The sequence below is a fragment of the Pungitius pungitius genome, chromosome 11 (genome assembly GCF_949316345.1).
Source record: "Pungitius pungitius chromosome 11, fPunPun2.1, whole genome shotgun sequence".
NCBI classification, from domain to species: domain Eukaryota; kingdom Metazoa; phylum Chordata; class Actinopteri; order Perciformes; family Gasterosteidae; genus Pungitius; species Pungitius pungitius.
In genome coordinates this window covers 7,561,135-7,587,754 of record NC_084910.1, presented here as the reverse complement: position 1 = coordinate 7,587,754, position 26,620 = coordinate 7,561,135, and the positions used below count along the sequence as shown (strand labels likewise).

Here is a 26,620-nt window from a genome sequence, read left to right as displayed (position 1 = left end):
AGCCGTCCAGTTATTCATCCTTCTGCAGTCATGCAGCAATGTATATTTTTACTTTTTTACACTGTAGTGTTTGGCACATTGCTGCAGGGCAGTGGTCACATATCCATGTCAAACAAGGTTTGAATGCGGAGACGGAGCGTGTCGCCGCCATAATTTGATGGTGATTAGATGCTTCAACACGAGAGCCTGGAGCTCCGTGCCGCTTTCCACCACCGGCATCCCTCTGTGCATCATCCCTCTGGCAGCATCACAATCCCAAATCATTCTTTGGATGAGGGAAAGTTTTATGCCAATGTAGGATTATTTTTTACACCACAGAAGTTAGTATTTTCCCCCAAAATCTCACTTTACTAGTTTGCATCAACAGATTACAAAAAAAATATAATAATAAACATGCATGCACAATTAACTGTCAACAAATGAGTTTATTATTAGGTAATTTTCTGTTCTAGATTGAGGTGGAAGATTAAAGTAGAGTACATTGGTGTGGGTTTTGGAATCCAGTCTCAACTGTCCCAAAATGCAATTGTCACATGTTCGCGAGAGGGAGTTCATTAATAGGACTGATTGCAGGATATTGCTGTAAGGAAAGGAAACTGTAGGTCATATAGGTCACACCAGAGGGGGGTTGTTTTGAGGATAATGTAGGTGGCCTTGAGACTCTAGTGCCACATGATGACACGACTGAGTCTACAGCCATGCTAGTGCCTCTGTGAGGCTCATTTCAGAAGAAGAAAGTATACTTAATTGATCCCGTGGGGAAATGATTCTCTGCATTCAACCCATCCCACACAGTGGGAGCAGTGTGCTGCCAGTAAAGGCGCCAGGGAGCAGTTAGGGGCTGGGTGTCTTGCTCAAGGACACTTCGACACGGAAATGGAGCAGCCGGGAATCAACCCTACAGCTACCGTGCACCACTAAAAATGAATATCTCTACTAGATTAGATTTGATTCTGTCAGCGTGGACAGAATTCTGTTGTGTGGTATCATTATAGAACATTTAACAGTCTGTCCACATAACTCCATAATTCAATAACAGGTCTTGATAAATATCAGTGGACTCTGATGGTAACTTAGGTCTGTCCTAGATCGATCTCGTCAATAGTGCCTCAGGACCGTTGAGAATGCCACTACGCTCTACTGCTCCTCAAAACAAAAAAGGAAGTTTGCTTGTTGGTATAACCCTCAAACCGCAAATTACAGCAAACATCGCAAACACTTGAATGACGCCGTTTCACTAATTGCTTTCAGACCGTCTCTAATCTAATCTCGGTTAGTTTGCAGAGACGTTTTTATATATATTACGGAGTAGCTATTACTCATCATTAAATAAATAAAAGCAGAGAAATATAAAAACAACCTGAGGTTTCTCTTCAGCACTGCAGCCAGACTGACAGAGAGTTGCATGTATTCCTTTGGACCTCAGTAGTGATGACTGAATGAAATTCTTGATGATAAGATTCTAAATAAAGTACCAAGGACTGGACACACCTTCTCATTTGATTAATTGAGAAGGTGTGTCAAATCTATTTTCTATTTACTACTACTGTTAAAACTAGATAACTAGATTTTCTGTGGTACCAGCTTCATTAATTTCTTAACCAGTAGCTTATATACCTGTATTTGACATCAGAAAACTCACATGTTCCTCTTCATCCTGAGAAAACATTGTCCAGATAGACAAAGTAGTGCCAGAGAAATTACACTTTTTATCAGAAACATTATTTCAGGATGTTTAAAGAATATCAAAACCCGGATGGCCTGCGATTAAATGAAACTCAAAACGTACAGATTGTTAAGTCCACTGAGGCAGATCTGTCATTTGTCATGAAATTGAATTAAAGAGGAAGGGAGAGAGAGGAAAAATTATTTCACGTAAATATATAAAATACACCATATCCTTACATATCCTCATGGGAATACTATTTAATCCGTACTAAACAGAAAAAAGGGCCCAATTTATGGGTACAGTAATGTACCAAACCTAAACTCACTGCAATCCACCAACGGCAATACAATGTTCCCATGTTCCTCTTTGGTTTCTGGCCTCCTAAAAGCTCCCTCTGAGGGCCTCCTGGCTCTAAAAATGGGGGTGAGATGCTGAAGTAAGACCAGATTCACACAAAGCCAAGCTTTCACAAACACGTGCAGGTACACAAAGACCCACAATGCCCCAGAAACACACCATGACCAAAACCTGACCCCTTTTTAAGAAAAAGAAACAATATTCTCTCTTACTGCAAAGGTCAGCTCCTCTATCTTTCCACACACAGGCCATTCATAAAAGGAAATATTTACCTTGACATTTGATGCTGACATCAATTATTTTTGCTTGGTCTGACAGACTAGCAGTCATCAAAAAAACAGAAAGACTGGATTCTGCCCCGAAGTAAAGGTCTACAGATGGAGAATTCCTCCTGAAGTCATGACTGTATCAGTCCGATCTGACAATCTGTTCAACACCATGTACACGCGGTGATTGATGCTTATTTTGTGCACCTGTGTTCAGTGTTGGAGATACATGTAAATGGCATGAACTTGTGTAGTCTTCTGACCACTCAAAGCGCTTTAACACTACATGTCATCATGTAAAACCTCATTTTAAATCCAGGGCTTTTATTTGCATCCACCACTGTGCATAACGTTGTGTACTTGGTAAAGGCCGTTCCAAAGAACTCAGCAGAGATGGGAAATAATAGAAAATTGCTGATTAAAACAGAATTGATAATACTATTATTTGTACGAACATATTTAGCCTTGGGCAATGGGTTTTACATGAGGCTTTAGTGTCACAATCTAATTTTTCTGAAACTTTTAATCAGGGGACACTTTTAGAGAAAGAAGAATAGAAATAATTGAGGAATGAAAACAGTCAGAGTTGACCGCTATGACCGCATATATGCATTTCTTTGTCTTTATTGTTATCCAGTAAATCAGGATGATACTTTGCTGCTTATGTGTTCCATTAATTTAACCAGGGAGAATTGACTGATAATATTGAACACCATATCACCATTCTCATAAAAGATGTAGCGACCACCAAAACTCATTCTTTCTCATTTCCACCGTCCTCTTCCTATCATAGGCAAACATTTCTAAAAGAAGCTGATGCGTAATATAAAGGATGTTTAATGCACAGTAGTGAAGAATAATCACTTCACATTAATGTCTAATGAATGCACAACTGCCGTTTGGCAGGTTCATTTTATAAGCTGATCATATATAAGCATTCCGTTGACAGCTTTTTGTGCTGAGATTGTATTCTTAATACAAGAAAATGTTCTTTTAGTCAAGAGACCTATAATGGTTATTGGAAACAGAGGTCTCCGGTGACAGTCACAAGCAACCCCTGAAGGAGTTCTGCGTTGTCAACTTTTGAATTGTTTATTTACAAAAGTCTGTACAATTAGACAAAATATCACACATTGCTTTTGTCGGGTCAAATGGACCCATAAAAGCTGGCGGGAAACTTTCTGCCCGCCTCCTCCCCTAAACCCACAACAGAAGCGCCAGGTTGGTTCACAGTTATATTCCATTCCATTACCCTTCTTTTTACTCATTTCCTGGGATCACCTTCCCCCGATAAGTTCCCGCGGTGCCCAGTCAGGGCCCCATTTCCTGTCTGCACACGGAACTTCGGAGCATATGGGGGAGCTCTACAGCCTTCAGCATGATGGATGGGACATCACATCCAACGCTATCATCGCTGCGTGATTCGTGAAAGAGGCCCACTGGGTCGGCTCCGGGTTTCCATTTACATTCTAATTCCTCAGCAATATTTAATCCATTAGGCTTCCTCGAGGGCCGATTAGTGCAGGGTTAATTAAAGACGCTATTAGGCCGCTTCAAATTCCTAATGAGATGCAATCCCTGCCCCTTTTCTAACGCTGAGGGCCTCCTGCTGACCATGACAGCAGAGACTCATTTAGAAATACACCCAACACTACATCTCTCAGAATTACCTCTCCAGGACCTTGAGGCTGGTGTGAGGGATAGCAGAGGGAGCCTTGCTAATTTATACAGATAGCCCTAATGCTCGGATGCTAAGGAAGGAAAAGTCATATTTAGTAATATTAAATGACTCTTGAACATGGCCTCCTCCAGCGCAAACGGGGGGGTTTAATAGTCTTTCCGTTCTCTTTCAGCCCAGCAATCAGCGATTGCTCACAGATTGGGTGAATCTCTGACCCTCACCAGCCAATCAGGAAGATTAGCCAACTGTCAGCTGTCTGGAAGGAGATGGACAGAGCCAAGCAAACATGGCTCGTAGCGACAGCTTGAACTGTGACAATCAGTCCGCCAGGAGGCAGACACATACATGGCACTCAAAGTTAGTGAGTTCAATGAAGCTAAAAGGCTATACGCTAAGTTGGGCTTATTGAATGGCACAGCAGACAATAGTTCTTAATTTCTAATGTCCCAATCTTGACCCTCAACAATATGTCCCTTGCCCACAGCTGTAGGATGAAGAAAGATGTGGCTGCATTGTGGATGTTCTGGAGCGTTGCATCTTGGTCCGTTACTAGTTCGTTATAAGTAGGTCAACAGGAAGAGAGCTCAGCTGGAGTTGAGTTGGGACAAGCAGCAAACACCATAACTGGATCTAGTGCGAGACAAGTTAATCATGTAAAAATGTACAGAAACCCAAGGCTCAATGGGGCTTTCTGGGAGTCTTTGTCAAAAAGGTTGTTAGCAGCCATTAGAGAGACACTGGTATTGTTTTTCTCCTTGTGAGTCTGTGTCAATGCTTCATACAAAACTACTGCAATACAAAACCAAAGGATGTGTATTAATTAGTTACAAAAATAATGTGTTGTCGTGAGCAGGACACATCAGTTAACTGAGAACACACTCATCATGGTAGTCTGATGAGAGAGAAAAAATGCATAGCAACTATCATGTCATGGATTCTGAAGGAACAAGAAAACATCCTTCTGTGACGGGTAAGTTAAACACCGCTAAACCCAGGATATTCAACACTGCGCTAGAGTCATGTGATCACTACTAGGAAGTGCCACCATCAGACACTGATTGTGTTTCTGTAGGCCTGGAGAAGGAGACCCAGGTAGCTGAATGTCACAGAGCAGGGATGCCCAATAAGTCCAAGGCAGTGCCGGTAGATCGCCTGCCCTTGGAAAAAAAGATTGCGTTGGGTCACCACACATGCGCAGTCGACTGCGGGAGCTAACGGAACACTTCGTAGTGCTGATTAGCAATCCTCGCTAACAGACACACTCCATTTAATTCCAAAGAAGCTGATTCCAATCGGTGCCAGGCAGAATAAGGTAATGACCAACTAATAGAATAGTCGTGACAGTTCCCTCGTTTCTGACAGATGAGAGGCTTGTTGCTTTTTTGATATCGATTTGTTTTACGATCAGCTCTACTACTGAAATCTGGAGTAAATAAGACAGCGGTGAAAACCCCTTCCTAATGAAGTAAAGGAGGTGCCGGTAACAAACGGACTAACCAGCCCACCAGCAGCAAATGTTTTGTCTGAGATATGACAATGTGCCGTGAGTGTCTGAATAAAGCTATCTGATTTTCTATTGTCCATCTGTTGAGGCTCTTACGTCTGGTCGCGTTGGTGATTTAGGATGAACACGTAGTCGTGTGAAGTTTGTTACAATGCCGTGTATCTAAGGTCCTTTGTTTGAAAAGGGCTCCTGAGGCCTTTCTCTGGTAGTCATTTAGGATTCAACTAGTACCTAGTGCCTTTCTTAATTGAAAAGATATTTTAGCATTCCTTATAATTCTCTTTTTCTATAATCTATGTTATGCGCTGTCACTCATGTAAGCTTGTGAGATGGCATGTAGTCTATGAGACACACTTAGATACCCAGAACTGAGCACCATTCATTCATTCATTCATCCATCACCATAGAAGGCATTAGACAAATACCAAGATGGTGACAGATGCTTAAAAACAACAACCAGGAGATGATGTCATGGTGACCACTTCCTGCGTCCATATTATTAGCATTTAAATCAGTGCTTGAAAAATAGAACATTGAACCACGACAGTGCCAGAGGGAAAGTAAGGGACCCCCAAAAGTCTGTTTATTCTTCCACAGCAAAAAAAAAGCATCGGTACACAATCGCATGGCAATCCATTTAGTTGTTAATGGATTTTGAAGCTGTCAATTTATCTTAATTGGATTTTAAAGATCCACTATGAGCCAATCTCTACATTTATGTAACTATGTCAGTACTAGCTCTCTCATGAACATGGCCTGAAAAAAACTGAAACAAAAAGTCAGTATTTAAAAGCTAATGCAAAGGTTAAGCTTCTAAATGACCTTGTCTTGTTTGAAAGTCATCCCTTAACCCCGGCTCTTTATTTCTAATCATCATGCTGTTACTGTGACGGATCTCTTATCATGAGTCCATGACCTCTGACCATGACTCTTCTAGCCAAATAACACCAGCTGAGGGTCTAACAATGCGGGCGGCCTGGAAGGTAACATTCCACAGCAAGTGATCCCAGCGGGCCGCACTGTGCTCCACGTGGCAGATTGAACTGCCTCCTCGACACATCGGACTCCGCAATCAGCTCTTCTTTTTGTCCTTTACAGGTCGATAGGTCCCACTGCTCGTTCTACTACCCACAGTCATGTGTGGGTCAACATTTACATCCACAACCACGTCGGATAACCAATACACAGAGAGCGCTTTAATCAACAGCTTTGTCTGTGTCATTTCAGGTAACGCTATCACATCGCCACATTGATTTTGGAATTTGGAAAGCCATCAAAATAAACACTGTAATTGAACTTCCACCGGAAAGAGAAATCAATTGAAAGGCGCTGTGCCTTTGCTGCTTTGCCCTCCATGCATGCCAATTATACCGCAGAATCGGCTATTGAGAAAAGCTTCATAGTCACGTTTGTGACCTTGAAGAGGAGGGATGCCTGAGCAACATGCCGCATAAAGGCGAGAGAATCGGTGTGCGTTCCTCTCCCTGAAAACACACAGTGTGAATGCTGATGGAATTTATAAATATTCATCAGGGTTTGATGTTGGCTAAATGTGATCAAACATGTCATTCATACGGTGGCCGAGAAGGTTCAGACAAATACAAAAGCAACAACACAACCGCAAACGCCACAACACAACACGAACGCCGCAACACGAAAATACAAAAGCCACATCACAACCGCAAATGCCACAACGCAACACGAACGCCGCAACGCAACGCGAAAGCGAAAACGGAAGTAGCTGCCCACGGGAGCGAGCGTATTTTGGAGGAACGCCCACGGGAGCGAGCGTATTTTGGAGGAACGGAGCTGGAGGATGGCAGATCGTTCAAGAAGTAAGTGAAACATGATTCCTTACTTTAACTGTAGCCGCAAGGAATCATGTTTCACTTACTTCTTAAACGATCTGCCATCCTCCAGCTCCGGTGTTACGTGCCGACTGGGTTTTTGAACCTACTGGTTTGGCTACGCGTGCGTGTTTGTTTTGCCCCGACAGCGGCAGATGTTGTCTGCCTCGGTCACCTGATCCGTCACACAGTCGCAAACATATTTCTGAAAATGTTCAAAATGTATCCCATATCCAATGCAGCGGTTATGGTTGTATAAGTGAGCACTACATCACTGCTACGTATAAAGAAATAAATAAAAGAACATACGTTTATTAAAAGATCGCCACAACCTGGATTCGAACTCGCAGTCGAGCAAAATAGCAAAACTTTATAAGACGGCGGCGCTACGCCGTCGGCCAACCGAGCTGTCAAATGCCCCTACTGATTTCACTACTTATCATGAAATTGCAAATCGTCAGTGGCAAGAACATCTTTTGGTTCAGGGTGAGCCAAGACAACTGGTTTTTGGTGGCGTAGCGTGAAATACATAGTTCTGTCAGGTTTTCTAGCACATTGCCCAAGTAGGATTACTCTCTTAATAACATCTAAACGCGTAGCCAAACCAGTAGGTTCAAAAACCAGTAGGCACGTAACAACGGAGCTGGAAGATGCCAGATTGTTTAAGAAGTAAGTGAAACATGATTCCTTGCGGCTACAGTTAAAGTAAGGAATCATGTTTCACTTACTTCTTGAACGATCTGCCATCCTCCAGCTCCGTTCCTCCAAAATACGCTCGCTCCCGTGGGCGTTCCTCCAAAATACGCTCGCTCCCGTGGGCAGCTACTTCCGTTTTCGCTTTCGCGTTGCGTTGCGGCGTTCGTGTTGCGTTGTGGCATTTGCGGTTGTGATGTGGCTTTTGTATTTTCGTGTTGCGGCGTTCGTGTTGTGTTGTGGCATTTGCAGTTGTGATGTGCCTTTTGTATTTTGTGTTGTGGCGTTCGTGTTGCGTTGTGGCATTTGCGGTTGTGTTGTTGCTTTTGTATTTGTCTGAACCTTCTCGGCCACCGTACATTCACCATTTGAAGAAGTCTCACAATGGAAAGCCCATCATGACATACCTTTTTTACACTAATTCTTTCTCTTGAAGATTCACTCAGGATGAGAGTGGGAGGTCATTCTTAGTTGTATCATATGTTTGTGTGTTCAGATAATAACTGGTATTAGACGTAGGAGCGATCCACATGTATCTAGCAGGTCAGAGATCAGATCTCTACCACAGTTTTGTAGGCATGGCTAACTTACCTGACGTTTAAAAATCTGAAGAGGAATTGCTGTGTGGTGTTTAAATACCAACTAGTTCAACATGGAAAATGAACAAGCAACAATGACTCCTTTTCTTTTTGCACCGAATTCACAGTGATTTATGCTTTCCCCACCTAAAGTTTGGATTTGAATGGATTCTCTACAGGCTAGCAATAATTGAGAGATACATTTGTTCCATTCATATTTGATTCCGACCCAAAACCCATGAGATTATTCATCTCCGATGGAGTGAGAAAACGTAGTAAAGTGGAATTGTGATAAAGACAAAAGGGTGAGAGAAAAAAAATGGAAAAGGAGACAAAGGCTCAAAAGATGGCTCAACTTCTGTCAGCTAATCTAAAGCCTCAAACACAATCTGATACTTTATGCTAAATTTGATTTGATTTGACAATACAGATCCCTCCCAGAGCAGATAGAGGAACCAAAGCAGCCAAATGAGCTATTTCCTCATTCAGCAGTCTGAACGCAGTCTCTGACCTCTCGGTCCGACCTCTACACCTGATCTCTTTGGTTTAAACGGACACTTTAGTTTCCCATTCTCTCCAATAAATGACCATCGGCTCAAAGGACATAGGTAACAAACAAGCTGTCACACACAAATCCAATGTCACTGTGCTGAGAGAAGCCCAGAAGCTCACACGCTCCAGCTGTACGCCATCATTCAGGAGTGAGTTGATCTTTTTCCTTCGCTGATTCTTTACATTCTTCCTTGGTAGCGAGGCCCATTTATAGCCACTAGTCTGAGCTAATTCCCACGGCAGCGACTCCTGGAAATGGTCCCTCGCCGAACAAGAACATGGGCTATATCTTCTTGTGCAAATAACCAGAGGAAGCCTGACGAACTGCCCTGTTGCCAAACACATGTGACGTCTATGAAATCCCAGCTCTCATGTCCCTCTGCCAACAAAAATAACCATTTCCCCAAAGTCCTCTGGATGGGAAAATCTGTTTTACCCTTTGTTCAAGTTACCAATGTTCATCTATTGTTATTCTATAAAACACAGGATTGTACAATGAGATGTTAGTGGTAGTAACTGTAAAATACACAAGAAAAACAACGATAAGTAGTTGTGATGGTGTGTCTCAAAGCCTGAAGAAAGAAAGAAGCTGCTGTGTGATAGCTGCTGTCTTTGTTCTTGTTCATTTTTATAGAATTGTTTACAACAATAAAAACACCATTTACTTTTTTGTCATAAGACCGCTGATGACATCATGCAATTTGTACAATGCATTCAGTTTTATTGAAATGTCCCATTTAATATCAAGCAAAGGCCTGAGGATTAACGCACTTTGTTGTTGAAGTCGATCAAACAACCGCTTTGGCCGTGGCCTTCAAGCTATAAATGCACGACACACTTTAAATTACTTACTTCCCATATTTTCCATTTGGATTGTTTTTTATATTCTTCCAGAGTAAAAATATTTGGACTAAAGCCCCCGAGGAAAAAGCAGATTTTACAGGAAACTGCAGAGTCATCAGAACCTATTTAAGTTGAATTCTCTCCATCTCTCCTATGTATCACGGAACCGTATCAGCTCTTCATAGCTATTGGCTGATTTATGTCATTCAACCTGTACTCAGTTATCAGTCCAGTTAAAGCAGAGGCTTCTATTTCTGCCAGGTTCTGCCAGTCTCTGTTTGATTGACGTGTGGACAGAGAGTGTATGCTCGCCGCTTACCCCTCTGCTCCATGTCCCATGTCAAAGTGTCCCATGTCGAAGACACCCAACCCCTAACTGCTCCCACTGTGTGGGACGGTTAAATGCAGAGAATAACCTCAATAAAAGATACTTTCTTTCTTTCTTTCTGATTAGTGGTATGGATGTCATGATCACATCGAGTGAAGGAATCTGCCAACTCCACCACATCAGCACAACAACTGGGATCTTCTCACTAATGCTTCCAAACAACGGGGGGGAAATGGAACAGCTAAATCATCGGGCCATATCAAAGTGCTGGGTAACAAATAGGATTGGCAGAGAACACTTTAGGTTACACTCCCCCCAGTTGCAGAACTACAACTCCAAGATTCGGCAAGGCGGCCGGGGCCCACGGCGGCGGCGCAGCTGAAGGGAATGAGGCTGATTGCCCTGATGAGAGCTCGGGGTTTGAAGAGCAGAAAAGGACAGAAGTCGAGAGAAAAACGAGAGAAGGTTGATGTCATGTTGCAGAGGAGGAACGAGAATTAAAACAGAAGAGATTCATGTTGATTCTTGGTAGCAAGGTTTTTTGTCGGATTTAAGTTTATGTCTTTGATGAATACAAGACTTTTTTTAATCATTGGTTGTCGTCTTTATTTTGGGAACCCATGCCTCACCTCATGACCCCAACCTCTCGAGACATCACAATATGCTTACGATTAGGGAATTAAAGATTTAGCATTTTTAATGCTAACACAACATAAACACTGTGATGGTGTTGTTTTTTTTAACATCATCATCCCTCTGTTACAGGTGACTGGGTGATGACATTCATTTTTAGTGGATGGGCCTGCCTCATAATGCATTGTGTGGAGCAGGAGACCATGGAAGTGGACCAAACCTCGGCTACACAACGGAGAGCTGTCCTTAGCCATTAGTTCACTACGTGTGGACTAACACAGCAACACGCTAATCTAAAAGCACGTGGCAAAGGGATGTCAAATGACCCTTTTTACTACAGAACAGCGAGCAGGATCTTTCTCTGTGAAACTGGTCTGGTCCGGGCATTTGGTCTAATTTGTCCGTCTAGAGGAGCACTTTGATGACGACTGACCCTGAGGGACGTCTCTGAGGCGCACACACCCAGTACACTAAGAAAGGGCGGGATCGACATATAATAAAAAAAATATCAACTGCAATTCAGTCCTGACAACATCTGGCCGGCAAGACGTCGATGAGTCATTTCAGTGAGCTACGCAGCGCTGAACATCGGGGCCTAGCGATGACACCAGCTCCCCAACATTCTCGTGTTTTCATCCTACCTCATCAAAGCCGCTGTCCTCTTTCTTGAAAGCTGCAAAAAGAAGAAAAGAAGAAAAATCAGACAAATAAAAAGAGTTGCACAGTAGTGATGCAGCACATAAACCTACAGGTAAAACTCGAAAAATTTGAATATCGTGCCAGAGCTCATTACTTTCAGGAATTCAACTTAAAAGGTGAAAGTAAATTCAACTTAAAAGGTGAAACAAAATTTTCACCTTTTAAGTTGAATTACTGAAAGTAATGAGCTTTGGCACGATATTCAAATTTTTCTGAATTTTTGGAGTTTCACCTGTAGTCACTGGAATGCATGCTGCACTCATTGAGGCAGTGCAGGTGGAGCTGAGCAACAGTTCACTAGTCCTTTTCATCAGACAGCTGCACTAACAGGGATGGAAACACCGCTGACACATCCTGCCCGAGCAGTGGGGGAAAATAAAAATACAACCATTTTGTTTTCACATGCAACCACAAATATGTCTTATGCAGCTAAACATTTTTCTCTGGTCACCAGCCCCTGACATTTAGCAGCTCATTCTCTAGTTCCCTACTCTGCCCCTGACAAAATATATTCTTCAGCAAAGAAAACTATGACGCTGTGTGAAACCTTGTTTTGTGCTTAAAACACACACACACCTAACCCTGAACCAAGCAATGAGAACAACTTGTGGTTTTCCATTGAGAAAAATACTGCAGTGCTCATTGGAGCTATTTTAGAACCATGCTCTTTGTTGTTTTCTTCATGATGTTCTCATGTTATGTCGTCCATTATCATTCCTGTTTGCTGAGCCAAACCCCAGCTGCTAGGGACAGAAAGGTCATCTAAGGATTTAGCCGGGATGTCAAACTGATACAGGCTCTAAAAAGAATAAATAGTAATGTGACTAAATAACAACGTTCCTGTAAAGTCACATATCTCTTTATGGCCTGGTACAAACATTGAGAAGCTAAAGCAGCATTGGTAGTTAGCGTAGCATATGAGTGCTAACACTAGTTAGTGATGCTCCAATGTAGTTGTCTGTACCACTCGGTGATTGGTCAGTCTTCAGACTGAGGGCGGTACTTTGAAGGTTGTTCCCCTTTGAGATACCATGCAAATATGAAATGCTCCATGTAAATATGTGAAATGTCAAAACTTTAGAAAGTATATTTGTTACATCCAAAATGATCACTGATCTCCTATTGGCTGCAGAGGAAGACATCAATATCCATTTCCAACTCCCTTTCAGAGCTCAAGGAGCGTGCGGGTAGCAATAGTAACAGGCAGATGATGTTTTTTGAGTTATTAACTCCTGACAGTGATTACGTTGTGTAGAGGGCTCTGTGGGCTGCAACTCTTTTCTCTGTTTTCTTGTCTGTGTGTGTCCGGCCGACCACTGCTGAGTATGCACACGTTCCCCAAAGAGTCCCCACACACTCCAGACATCCACAAGTTCACACTCGATACACTAATTAGTCTGCAGCCGCAGCGACTGACATGTTAGATTAAGTGCTCACTTTGCAGGAAACACATTTGAAATTCCCAATGTTCCAAATTCCAAACGCTGTAGTTTGCAGCTTCAACTCTTTACTTTTTAAGATGTACATGTTGATGCTGTCGGAGCAGCCTCACTATAAATAATATCCATGCTACATTCATATCACTTTCTGAAGGAAACCATCAGAAGTGAAGTGTTGGTAAATCCACTTTAAGTTTATCCAGTGAGCCTCTTCTCTTCACCAGGGACAGTTGTATTGGGTACAGGTGAGGTTCTCTGAACCATGGAATGCTTCAAAGCGCTCTGATGGTCATTTTGGCACAATGTTTACTTTCGGTCAGCTGACGTAATTCACACATTAAGTTTCAGTCATCACAGCTTGTTTGAAGGCACAGTCTGTTAATACTTCTCCAGAAGGAATCAGAGGTCCCTGAAGACATGGCTCATGATTATCACACCTGAGCTCACGGATCAGAAAAAGCTTGAAGAACCCTACATCAGTCCACTAACCTGGTTCAAAGCCATTCCAATCAAAGTATGCCTAATACACCGTGTCACATGGGCTCATGAGTTGATGAGGACCGGGATCGGTTGGACCAACACTGGTACGAGGACGGAAACATACGGCCGGCTTTGGGATGCGCTTTATTTTATCAAGCGAGAGCTTGATCGATGCTCAGATCTGTTGATTCGGATGAGAGCAACGACGGCCAATGGGAGATGAGTGTCAGCAGGAAAGTCAATGCCAATCTCTCCTCTCCAGCATCATCGACCCAAACTCCCGTCTGTTCATCCCTCATATGTGCTGCATCCAGAGTCATCCTTTACACACACACACACACACACACACACTGATGTAAAGGCCAATGTGTGTGTGTGTGTGTGTGTGTGTGGCTGATTGAGTGACAGAGATGACCTGGGATACGATGGCTGCACCTTGACAACCAGTGACGCGGTGGTGTGTTGCTGATGATTCCTTTATTCACATACGTTATATTAGCAGAGCGTTTGCTGTTGGACAACAACTAAAGAAGAAATGAGATGGAGATGCAGACATTTAGCCCCCTTTTACATGTCTAATAGCAACATCAGAAGCAGCAGCTGGCGTTGTGGAATCTAACTATGGTTACACTGTGTTGATATCAATGAATATGTGTGTAAGTGAACCGATGAAAAATGTGTGGTATGTGAAGCAAAGTTTAGATTCGGGCGCATTGATGAGGATGATGGGAGAAATGTCCAGTTTGTTAGTGGTGATGGAGAAACAGAGTTATAATATACACGATTACTCAGTGCTATCAGTTCTAAATGAGTTTGAACTTGTGCTGAGGGAAAGTGTCCTCTACGTGGGACTAGAACTGATATATAACTAGATGATGGACATGTCTCAAACCCACAGCTGGGGAAAAGGAGAAAACACTCACCAATACTCCTGAAACTCTCCGACAAAGTTCTCCTCAACTTTTTCATTTTGCCGATTTTCTCCGGGGCCTGGGAGGATGGCATCAGGTCGCACATCTCTCTCTCTCCGTGGGAGCGCGGTGGAGGACCGGTGGTTCGCGGAGCTCTGCGGGGCTCCTTCAGCCCAGCTGCAGCGCTACTGGCGGAGAGCAAACAGGAAGCGCAGCCTATCACTGCTCTTTCTTTCTCTCATCAACTAGGAACAGCAAAAGCCTTGTTGGGATTTGGTCAAGAAGGAAACTACATGTCCAAAAGAGGCATAAAAGTCCGAAGCTGGTAGCGTGCGTAATGCGCCGCGCGTCCCCGCTGCGTCTTTTCTCCTCGGGTGAAGCCGCAGCTCGCGCTGTGTGCTTTCTGTCCCAGTCGCTCCCTGCTCCACCGCAATCTAGATGTCATTTTTGGGATTCTCTCTCTCTCTCGTTTCGACCCCTAGAACCCGCCCCAGTGCGCGACGATTGGAGCACTCCCGCGGAGCGGCGCGTTTCCATTCGTCGCGTGGACGGGCTGTCGCTGGCGCGAGCGCCGCCCCGTAATGTGTTGCAGGAGAGATATTTTTCCACGGGAAAGCGAAATGATCTCCGTCCCACACCCCCACACACACACGGCATTCCTTATCCCACCTCGCGGATCTGTAATGAAAGTGGAGCTAAAGGCGCAAACACTCAGCATGTTGTTCATGCATCACGGGCTGCAGCTTGTGTCACGTGTCTTTGCGCGCTGTCTACAGCGCGGTAATGTAGAGGCGCCGCGTCAAATTATTACAACATTTTTATCGTACATTCAACAAAAGTACATCATTTGCCATGTTTAACATGCCATAATACAGAAGTTGTAGTTGAAAGGTCTGCATGTCTGCCTCAGGATGAGAAGCCGTCCGTATCAGACGTGTAGTGAGATGAGGTGGAAGCATCTCCATATGCAACGCAGCGGTTCCATTTCTTTCCAATAAAATGCACTTTAACACTCATTAGTTCCTTCGGAAGGATGAGGTTCAAAGCCCAGAACAGCATGTGGACACCAGCTGTAAGCAGGCTGAAACCACTGGGCTCCATTTGGATGATCTCAGGTACCTGTGAGTTGGACTCCATCTCCATCTCAGACAGTCAATGGGACGGAAAATAAGCATGAAACATGAATGAAACTTTACAATTACATTCACTTTCATAATTTCTGAAAACAGTTCAGAGTGCCATCTCAGGATGGATGCAATTTGATTTAACGATATGTGCCGATATATCATATTTGATGTCAGGTGATAATGTCTATGTGTGGAAAATCCAGCTGTGGAATACATGTAGCAGTAAAACATAGTATCAGTAGCAGAGTTCAGCCAGAAAACAAGACATTTTATCTCCAAAATAAAAGAACACACCACATCATTAAAAGAAGGAATTTATTGGTTTATTGTTTATCTCTTCCGAAGTACAATCACTATTTCCTGTTTCATAATACAATACTTTATATACAATCTGAAAGGACTTATATGAAACTACAATATTTAAAAAGAGCAAACTCATGAGGGAATTTCCGAAGACAAAAGAACTCTGCAGGAATAAAAAGTAATTGCATCCTCAAGCAGAATGAAGCATTGTTTTTTCCTCTCAGGTTAGTTATGATTTAGGAAGAGTGCGGTGGTGATTTGTGTGTGTGTGTGAGAGAGAGAGTCGTGTCACAAGCTGCAAGCAAAGGCCGCTGGAAGTGCTCCAGGAGAGCTGCTCTACTCGTTCTCAAACTTGCTGTAGGGGTGGTCCGAGTCACTCATCAGACCTGCACGGAGGAGGGGGGTGTGTCAAAGATAAAAATCAGATGCTCAGTGCATGGCTGAAATGGTTGAATACAATCAATCCAATCTTATATCCCATCTACTCCGTATCGCTACTTTCTGTTGCTTTTTCAACAATCCCAAAAACAACTGGTGGAAACTGCATCAAAGATCTAGTGTTGCACAGCAAAAACAAAATCCATAACAACAACATGAAGCTTTATGAACACTAAATCCAGACTATTGAACAAAGGGGGCGCCCCGCCCCCCAAGTCTGGAGTTGATGATTCTGCTTGCAGGTGGGCGCCCTCTAGTGGGCTCGTGCAGACGTGGGCGTGGTGCAAGGTATCATGTTAGTCACAATGATTCTTTCATTTCACAGCACTGAATTCACGCTCTTGGTGTCCTTCAGCACCTTCCTGTGTCTGTGTCCACGTACTCCAGCTTCCTCCCACACTCCAGGGATATGCAGGATAGATCAATGGGACACTATGAATAGGGGGGTTTTCTGTCCGCCCAGTGATCGTCTGGGAACAGTCTATACGGTCTCTCCAAGGATAAGCAGTATACGAAATGACTGACTGACAGGGGAACCACACGAGGGTCAAGCGCGTCGTGTCTATTCTCACCTTGACCAAAAGGGGTGTGGAACATCTCGGATGGAGATTTGAAGTAGAACCTTTAAAGGGGTTTTGATAGTTTTTCGTAGGCCTGTAATGTGCTGCTCTGAGCCCTGACCCTGCTGGAGGAGTTATTCAGACAGGAGTTGCCCCTCTATGGGGGACCTGACTCACTTTGCTTGAGGACAGTGGGTACAAACTGCTGAGAAATGCATCTTTGGAACAGAGTACGCAAAGAAAGTCAACGAAAGCCATCCAACAAGCCATTTAAGGGGGGTTCAAGGGGACCAAGTGGACCTTGGGTCCATACGTACCATACTTTTTGCGGATCTGATCGTGCCTCGCCTTTCGCTCCACGTTCCTGTAAAGAAACGAAAGATGGTGAAAAAATGATTTGATTTTGAGAAAATACATATTTAACTCTTGGGTCTGTTTAGTGTTCACGATGACTTCATACCAATCAGTCAAAGTCATCTTATTAGAAGTCCATTAGGTGATGTGCTCAAATGTTCATGTCTGTCCACAATGTCAGCATGTCTTCATGTCATTCCAGTGGACATTTGTGTGAAATGTCAGTGACCTTTGACCTTCAAATTCTAATCAGCTCGGGTACTACAGCACAATCGTGAGGCCGATCCACACACACACACACACACACACGTTGTGTAGTGTTTGAAAGGAGAGCACTGTGTGGCACGTCTGCTCTCCGTTCACACCCATGGAGCACCTCGCTCCTCCCGTCCTCAGACACATGGGGGGTTTGGTCTCCTCTACAGCTAACGGGAAAGCACTTTAATGAAACCAGGGGGAAATGAGATGTAATATTACAGGAGGTGTGAAAGCAGGAGGGAATGAGGATTTGAATATGCTGCGACTGTGTTGGCTCTACATCACTGCTTCAGGTCCACTTTCACAGGAAGGGTATTGATAAAGTGACATGTTTTGTTTGTTTTACTGGGAAAGAACCCATACTGAGTTTATCCCCAACATTTAATACAGGATATATATTGTCAATACATCTGAACACTGCAGCTACTTGAACTGTCCATTCAGCTGGCGGTCAGGAGGATCAGTCGCCTCCTCTCTGCACCAAGACCTGGAGTCAGCTACTCAGCGGTTTATTGCCAACTAGTTTACCCAGCTGACCGAAAATGTTGCCGTGGTTTCATGTTAAAACAGTTGATGCTTCAAGCGAAGCGAGGGGAAGGCCGCCGCCGATTGGGTTGTGCTGGAGCAAGCATTTCACTCACATGACTGATCAGCTGTTCATGCTTGCCAGTACATCAGAATGGTTGCATTTTATTCGTCTTCGTCTCCAGAGAGCATGAAGCATGGCTGATATAAGAAGAAATACAGCGTACCAGTCTTCTTTCACAGATGAATCAGATGGGGTCACCATAGTAGGTCCAACAAATAGAGATGGTCGGATAACATCCTTTGAGCAATGCATTTGGTGATTTATGGGATGCACTTGGATATATCTTCCACTCTTTGTAGGAACCGCTCGTTTGAGTCCGTAGATCACACAAGCTCTCAGAGCAGCTGACGCACACATGCCAAATGTCAATGTGCAGTGCTCCCAGAGGGACACACCAGCTGATTGGCTCAGCCAGCATCCGGTGGCGGAAGAGTGCCGTGCAGAACGAATCGATAGAAAAAAAGACAACGAGCTTCCCGTTTCTGTAATTCTCACATTAGCAAAACAAAAAGCAGCGGGCCGCCCAGACTCTGGACGCCTCAGTGGGCCGGATTTGGCCACATGTGTTCTAAAGGTTGAGATCTTGTTGGTGTCTCGTCCCTTAGTGAGAGAAATGATTGCAGTTATTCTTATCTCAGTTGATCCGACTTATCGTATTGGTCTTGCCCTGGGATTCTTTTCAGTATTTTTGTTGGCCAAGTTAGAATATTTACTCAGCTTAAAGCACATTTCTACGGCTATCACTGTCAATACCTGTTATGGACTATAGGCTGCAGCGCTGGTTATGCGCCCCCTACTCTAATTATACAGGTTGACACACAAACGAAGGGATGTAAATTAAGGAGCATGATCCAGCTTAAAGGGCTGATCACCAAAGTCAACAAGGAGCCCCTTCACAAAAACATCGGACTCATCGGGGGTTTTAGTGCTGCCAACACACATTTCAAAAGGCTTCCACACATCGACAGAAGTATACATTCGACGGAAGTGTTAGCATAGCGGGCTGACAAAAAGGGGGGCGGGGGGGCGATGGGTCAGCGCTGTGAGCCGGCTCTGTGTGTGAGGGGAGGGGGGCAGGCAGGCCAGCAGCAGCGTCATGATGAGTGTCCTGTTCACTGCCTCTATGTAGGTCACTGCACTAACTCCGACTTGGGAGATTGGATCGAGCTCGCTGCGGGAAACCCAGCAGGGTATGTGGCACGTCAGGGGAGAAACACACACACACACACACACACAGGAGGATGAGGCTGCTGTGGTCAGTGGAGAAGGCTCTGTGACACCACAGCTGCTGTGCCTCAACAGTCCATTCGGCGTGTGTGTGTGGATGAGTGGAGGAACACGTCGCTTCTCTCTCACTCACACACACACACACACACACACCTGTTGCTTTTATCACAAACACACACAACGGGCTCTTCTGTTGGGGGCTACAAACAATGTAACGCTGGGATAAAATGTGTTAAAACAGCTGGACCAGAATATACTGACATAGCTTGTTTGATCCCATTTGTGTTGTTGTGTAAATGACGGAATATGAGGAGCAATTTGAAACAAAGGTGTAAAAGAGGAATCAAAGAATAAGATCCTTACTTAAAGACTAAAGTGTTTTCTTGAACATTGCACGTCCTTCTGGACGATCCTGTTGATGACGATGTTTTATTTCGCAGGGTGTTAAACGTCGGAGAGAATATTGAAGCCTCGATTAAATATATTGTCAATATTATATATATATATATATATATATATATATATATAATTACCCACAAGGATTGTTTAGTGAAAGGGAGGGGGGATATAATCTAAGGGGAGACCTACATTTAAAAAACCCAAAGGTCCGAACAAATATGAAAAGCCTGTGCGTATCGAGCTATGGGGTGACTTTGTTTTATGTCTGTCCCCAGACTGTTCCACAAAGTGGAAATATAAAGTTGTTAAAAAACTTTGTTTAAACAACTATATGAAAGAGGAAGGATGTTAATGGAAGATGATGAGATTAATCTTTAAATAGAATAGGGTTTATATTGTATTAACTTAGTATATTTAACTTGTATAAACTTTTTTTAAACTGTATACATTTTTTGGTGATATATATCACATAAGTGTATATGTGGTATATATATATATATATATATATGTCACAGGTGTGTTATGTAGAGAGGTTATCGGTGAAAACTGAAGAGCAGTTATAAAGGCAAAAAAAGCATTGTACTTCTTCCCACTCCCACACAATGTATGGTGTGTTGTGTTATGTTTTGGCTTTGTTATTCTGCCCTTTTAAAAAAAAAAAAAGAGTGTGTTTTCCAGTTTTTTTTATGTACATGTTCGAAGAAAAACATTTTTTTCATTCATATGTCCATAACCTCATCCATCATCATACAACCAACGTCCCTCATCGTGGACATGCTCTCACATCAGAGCACATTCTTTGTGTAGTATTACGTTTTTTTGCAAAAGGAGGTTTCCTTCATAACATCGGTGATGTGGAGAATATTAGTAAAGCTACTGTATGTAGAGCGATGAGAAATGTGGGAAATGCCTTTTAAAAGTGTTTGTTCCCTGGACACAAACCAGTGAGAGCCATTAAAGGAGTTCCATATTATTCTTGTGGTTAAATATGAGCATGGTGTGTATTTCCAGCTAAATAGAAGTGAGGTATGCCGACCCATTGTTTGTGGTCGTTGCCAGGGTAACTCGTATCATGGCTCCATTCATGCTGCCTTTATACTGTGGGGGTGCCCGCGCTCAACTCGGAGTCAACCTACTCAGAGTAAATAATAATAATAATAATAATAAGAGCCTGGAAAATGAACTTCCATTCCATTAAAGTTACAAATAAATGGGAGGCCAATGCCAATGAGTTAAAAGGTTTGCTTCAAACATTGATGCACAAGATAACTTGATTGATTACTCACGTTCAAAGCCAAATTGCCTTGAAAATGTTTGGAACCTCAAGAGTAAATTTTGGATTTTTACGAACAGCGGAGACAAAAAATTAGAAAAGGGGAAGGGGGGGGGGCTTCTGACTCCTCATTTGCTAACATTATATTGATATCAGAGTAAGCCCTTGCTCCGTTGATTTCCCATTATTTATTTTAATAATCCCTCAAAGGGATTATAGTAGAATATTTGTGTTACAATTTCATTTCAACCATAAATATTATAGATACGATGTGTAAGTCAGGACATCTCTGCAGCACAACATAGTAACACAACATTTAAATCTGATATTTGGACACAAATATCGGGCCATTTCAACAAAGTTCAAAAATCATTTGAACCAGAGGAGAGCAACCAAACATTACCGGTGATAATACAAAGCCTAAACATGGGTTCCCTGAGAACAAGTATTGGATGCAGAGGATCAAAGTGGTTATTTAAATCAACACGGGGAGAGTCTGTCCCCAACTGCTTCAACCACTTTTTGCTTGAGCCTGGGGGGGGAAGGTCTTACCGTTCCTCAGTCCGCTGTTTGTTCTCCTCCCTCCTCTGAACTAATCTCTCCTCATCTCTGTCAGGCCTTGAGACATAAAGACACACGAGCAGAGTTTCAGCATCACAAAACCACAGAACAAAAACACCAACTACAGCACTCCTTTGCTTGAGGAATGTTCTTTGCACAAAGCTCAACAACATAAAAGCGTGGTTGGTATTTATTTCACACGTTTGTCTGCAGCTCAAGATGCAAAAAGTAAACGAATGTTCAAAAGTCAACAGCGAGCTTTAGCTACAGAAACCAATGAGTTTCCCCTTTGATAATGGAATCACCTAATTTAGAGGAAGCCATGTTATCAGGAGTTGAGAAAACCAAAGGGCCTCTCAGAAATGTAACTACAGGGTCAATTAAAACCAAGGAAAAGCCCCCCACACACCTGCATGTGTGTGTGTGTGAGATCAGGGGTGTTTCCTCTGTCAGATGATAGACGTGAACAAGACTCCTACACCCACAGAACTGCCAGTGTACAACGGGTCAGCCTGCAGCTGACTCACATGACACTTTCATTTCACTGCACACGCAAACATGCACACACAGCTGTCTTGTCAAGGAAGCCAAACCGATGAGCTTACGAGAGCAACAGTGGGGAGTGAATGCGGTCCACATTGATGGCAATTAGGAGGTGCTCTGACATGGACATGGAGGTAACGGCACAGAGCTTTCAAAACTTTTCAATCCACAGCCTCACACATTCCATGTGTATCACTAGAATCCGCTTTAAGAGCACGAATACGTCTGATCTTTGTGACGCTCATTGTGCTCAAACAGCTGTTGACTCTGAGATTGTGTTGTACTCACTTCTACATGACCTTTAGGATCATTTTCATGACCACACATTCTCTGAAATGCCTGTATGTGAGTATGTGACCACTTGCAAGCATGGCCGGCCAGATATCTAGCTCACCTGCAATAACAACGCTTCCATATATTTAACAAATAAATGCAATAATATAATTGACTGAATTACTATTATTAATAATATACCTAAATCACAGCTTTGTAAAAAATATATACATATCATGGATCACATCTACTTCGCAGAGGAAGCTGGGACATATCTGATTGCTACAGCTGCACCTGACTTGTGATTTAACGTTACCTCACGCTGCGCTTCTTGCAGCAACAGCAGCAGCAGCAGCAGCAGACGACGATGCTGACGAGGGCGGTTCCACCCAGGACCGCCAGAGCGATGATCAGGCCTTCAAAGTTCACTGAATCACACAAAGAGACACATCATTAATACCTAGATACTCAACCGGGACGTTTGGGTGGCAACATAAACCTCACTTGTTTGACAGTGGTGCCCCCTGCTGACTTGAAGGCAACACTGCAGCTGTCCCCAGGCCCCACGTGGTGAAACTAAGCACTCCACTTGCGGTTCCAGTGGAAACATAACCGATACTTTAGAACTCTCCAGCAGCACAACAATGGTTTATCAGCTTGGGTGTTGGCGATCGTCAGAGTGATAGCACCAGCTATGACTGGGATAGCACGGCGACATCATGAATGCAACTCCTGATTCGTTGTGCTGAACAACTAGTACAAGCTAAGCAGCTTGTGGATCGGGCCTTTAGGGTTTTCATATAGTCTCTAGTTATCTATACGAATTAATGAAGCGTTAAACCTTTAATAAAAGTTTGATCATAAAAATGACTTTAACTGCACAATTTGCATCTACAAAAAATCCCTTAGTTGGAGTGTTTCCTCATCTGGCTGGTTTCTCAGACATTAAAGGAACACCAGGCCATTTCTGACTTCTGTTTTTGTTTCTATTGCTGTAGGCCATGAGCATGTTACGGTGTACCCAGCGAGGCTATGAGGTATGTGATGTGCAACAATGAGTTGAGCCACATGAAGTGAAACAAACTCAGTTTGGGCTTACCCAACCAAAACAAACAGGTTTTGCACGTTTTTCCCCCGGCTAAAAATATGCCAGTGTTTGTCTAGGACAACAATCCTGCAGCCATTTATCCAGTGGTTCACAGAGCGAGACCATTTTAGGTAATCTTCTGTACACAGTCGTGCAACAATTACTTTTCTTTTTAGTATTTATTTCTGATTGCTTCATATATTCAGTAGGTTTGATACAGAAAGATGTTTACAGTTGAGTTACGTGCACAATTTAATAATAATAATAATAAAAACATAAAAGATAAATAATATTCGGGTGGAATTATATTTAAATGTTATAATATTACAGAGAACATGAAGTGGATATGTCAATTGGTATTTCCCTGAGAGTCACAGCCATGAAACCCAAACAAGTTATCACTGGGTTAACAGTTGCTTTCTCTGCCTTTGACATGTTTACATCACAGAGGAAAACACTCCTCTGCAGCACCAGTGGGATCTCTAACTTTGACAAATGAAAGACGAGAGCAGATGTGGTCCCCATCTTCTGCATTGAAATAAGACTGGACTACTCACGCCAACACATTCCCCAACGGGCCTGGGACAGCGGGCACAATGAGGGCGGAGGCAGCAGCCAGCTCACTGGGTAATCTGTGCAGTTGTTGGTGGTAAAGCACCACAGACACTGTGGACAAAACACACAGATCAGCCCTGTGCGTCTGCTCCATTCATATCTCAAAAATGCAAACTTAAACCGGCAACGATTGGTCTATTTAACAAAAGGTATGTACAGTTGTTAAATTCAAATGCCAAACACATGTGTGTTCCAGCGTCTTATTTATTTATACTTGATGGTGCTTGATTAATAGGATAAAAAAGTTAATACTTTCGATAAATTGGTCAAAGAAAACAAGCTTCAGAACATATTGACATCATGTCCCTGGGTGTCCTTCACTGGTGTACTGGTCTAATGAAGCCTGATTGCTTACAGCGGCTGGATTGGTGTAAAGTAGCATGCCAGCTCATGTGCAAACAGATAACGGGCCATAAATGAGTCATTTATGACAGCTGTTTGATAAGGTCGGGCAAAGTCTTGTCTTTTCAAATCCTGCTATTAACTACTCTGGGCAACATTACCTTTGTGTTTGGAGCACACTGGTCACAACTCTTGTAAGAAGAGCAGGCTGAAAAGATAAACAGAAAAGTACAGTTAGCTTAACCGGAAGTAATGGTAAATATAGAAGCGCCGTGGCAGGTCCACAGTGACGTAACAATAAACTAACACTATTCCCCTAGTTTTACTGGAGGAAACCCTTTGTAAAAAAAGGACTTATAAAGGCGTAATGTCATTATTGTTAACTGCAAAAACGCTATTTTTCATACAATATTTCAACTTACGCGTCGGCGGTGGAGTTGTTTGGCATTCCCCTCGGCTAACGAAGCTAACGAACAGCATGAAGGCACCGAGGACCAGTGAACTGGTCAATGTTCTGTGTCCCTCTTTTTTAGACAACGACATTGTTCAATCAGAAGGAGAAATTAGAAGCTTAACTGCGTCTCAGAAAAACAGTACAGAATGTGTGCTCGTCCAGAGTAGAGGCTTGTCTTTGAGACACACTGGTTTTCGTTTGTATCTCTTTTGCATAGAGTCTTCTGTCACTTCCTAGTTTTTCTTCTTCTTCGTCTTTTTCTGTTGTTTTTTTCAGTCGTTGGCAGCAACTATCTGGCGCGCATTACCGCCACCTTCTGAAAAGGAGTGTGGACTGAAATGATGGTATGACTGGATTCCATATTTTATGTATCCGTTTCGTCATTGCAAGGTATTTAAATATGTCCCCATAAACACATGTTGTGAAGTATCAGTTGTCTTCCTGGTTATCTGTTGGAGAGTCTTGACAGCCCGGGCGGGAGCAGTTTGAACCGCATTGGGTAAAGTAAACATAGGTACTAAAATGTAAGATGCTTCAGGGAAACCAAACAAAGAATAAAAAGTCAAGTGTGTTTTACTCTTTTCCCTTTGTGTATGGGCTATAGGATAATTAATTGTATTCCCTTGACAGTTAGATTTCACAATTTTAGACTCATCCAGCTCCATTGTCTCAAGGGAAGATACAAGAGATCATTTCTTCCCACAGCCATAAGTCATCCAATAAATCACCTCTGGATAGATAAGTCACATTATTGTTACACTGTAGGTTTGGTTCAACCTTTGCTCTTGGGGTAAAACCCTGCACAATGGCGATAAAACACTTCCAAGAACCAATCGTAACTCTATTTAATCTCTTTGGCGGAGAAACTCCAGATAAAAGATATCCACTGGAGCTCACAATAAGACAGCCGAAAGGCGAGAAGCTTCTAGAGCAGTGCTCACTAAGCAATCCCTGACCCCTGCCTTGGTGACAGGCAATTCCTACCTGATTGAGGTGTTGAGAGAAAAAGACTGTCCAGACCTTACTTACAACTTGATGCTTATCCAGTTGACAATATAAAAAGAAAAAAACACACTTGCAATGAGGAGGTTGGATGAACTTTCAATATTAATTGTCTTATTCATTAGCTGATGTTACAATACTGACACAATTCTCAGTCAGTGTGGTTCAGCTGTGAAAGTCATGTGACTGCAGTCAGTGTGATGGCTGTGACTGAACACTGTCCGTGATGCCTTGTAGTTCGGCTTGTAAGGCAGTCATGGGTTTGAAACGTTGTTATTACGTTCACATCAAACCTGCAGACATCCTCAGATATGAAAAATTATAATAATAATAAATACAAGAATATTTGTATCACTAACTTGTACGTTTCACATTTATACCATGATTATACAAGGCATTTCAATTTCATTAAGAAAAAGCACTACACAAACCCAGCAAATGTAGGTGAATAAATAAATAAGCACTTAACTCAATCGCCACATTCTGCAGCAGTATCTGCACCGGTGATGTGAGGTCTCAAGTTTACAGGTGTCCATTTCTTGCTTTGAAATGATTTGAATCAGTCTGAAGATGCTTTTGCGTTGTGCACACGTCTCTTCTGTTGCAGGTCGTCTCTGTATGCGAATCCAGGTGTACGAAACGCGTTTTATTTTTAGGAATCGATTTTTGGAGAACCACAGCTGCAAGGAAAGGACACATTGCTAAGCAGCTCGTTCAGGCCAAAAAAGGAAGTTG

The 26,620-nt window shown here is 42.9% G+C and overlaps 2 protein-coding genes across 3 annotated transcripts in view; both read right to left on the bottom strand.

Moving 5' to 3' along the window:
• Positions 1-14,954, bottom strand: part of cdk14 (cyclin dependent kinase 14) — a 112,577-nt gene extending 97,623 nt beyond the window's left edge. The window contains exons 1-2 of the mRNA XM_037453024.2: positions 14,493-14,954; positions 11,593-11,624 (exon numbers count right to left, since the gene is read on the bottom strand). Coding sequence (XP_037308921.1) covers positions 11,593-11,624; positions 14,493-14,586 — 126 coding nt within the window. The 5' untranslated portion in view covers positions 14,587-14,954. The remainder of the gene's footprint in view (positions 1-11,592; positions 11,625-14,492) is intronic.
• Positions 14,955-15,905: 951 nt separating this feature from the next.
• On the bottom strand, positions 15,906-25,159 carry LOC119197971 (pituitary tumor-transforming gene 1 protein-interacting protein). Of its 2 annotated transcripts, XM_037454718.2 has the most exons (7): positions 24,852-25,157; positions 24,591-24,637; positions 24,030-24,138; positions 22,702-22,813; positions 21,561-21,626; positions 17,226-17,272; positions 15,906-16,296 (listed from the first exon to the last, which is right to left on the bottom strand). In XM_037454718.2, exons 1-7 carry the CDS (start codon positions 24,970-24,972, stop codon positions 16,247-16,249), a joined length of 552 nt encoding a protein of 183 aa, XP_037310615.1. In that variant the 5' UTR covers positions 24,973-25,157; the 3' UTR covers positions 15,906-16,246. The 2 variants fall into 2 exon arrangements, with proteins under 2 accessions (XP_037310615.1, XP_037310616.1); XM_037454719.2 differs by lacking the exon at positions 21,561-21,626 and having other exon boundaries at positions 24,852-25,159.
• Between the last annotated feature and the right edge of the window lie 1,461 nt (positions 25,160-26,620).

Bases quoted from the DNA above. Each gene is read 5' to 3' on its own strand.
- LOC119197971 (XM_037454718.2), bottom strand. From the start codon at position 24,972: ATGTCGTTGTCTAAAAAAGAGGGACACAGAACATTGACCAGTTCACTG. The intron at 24,638-24,851 runs GTAAGTTGAAAT...TTATCTTTTCAG, and splicing joins AACAACTCCACCGCCGACGC to CCTGCTCTTCTTACAAGAGT. The intron at 21,627-22,701 runs GTAACGTTAAAT...TTATGTCTCAAG, and splicing joins TGCAAGAAGCGCAGCGTGAG to GCCTGACAGAGATGAGGAGA.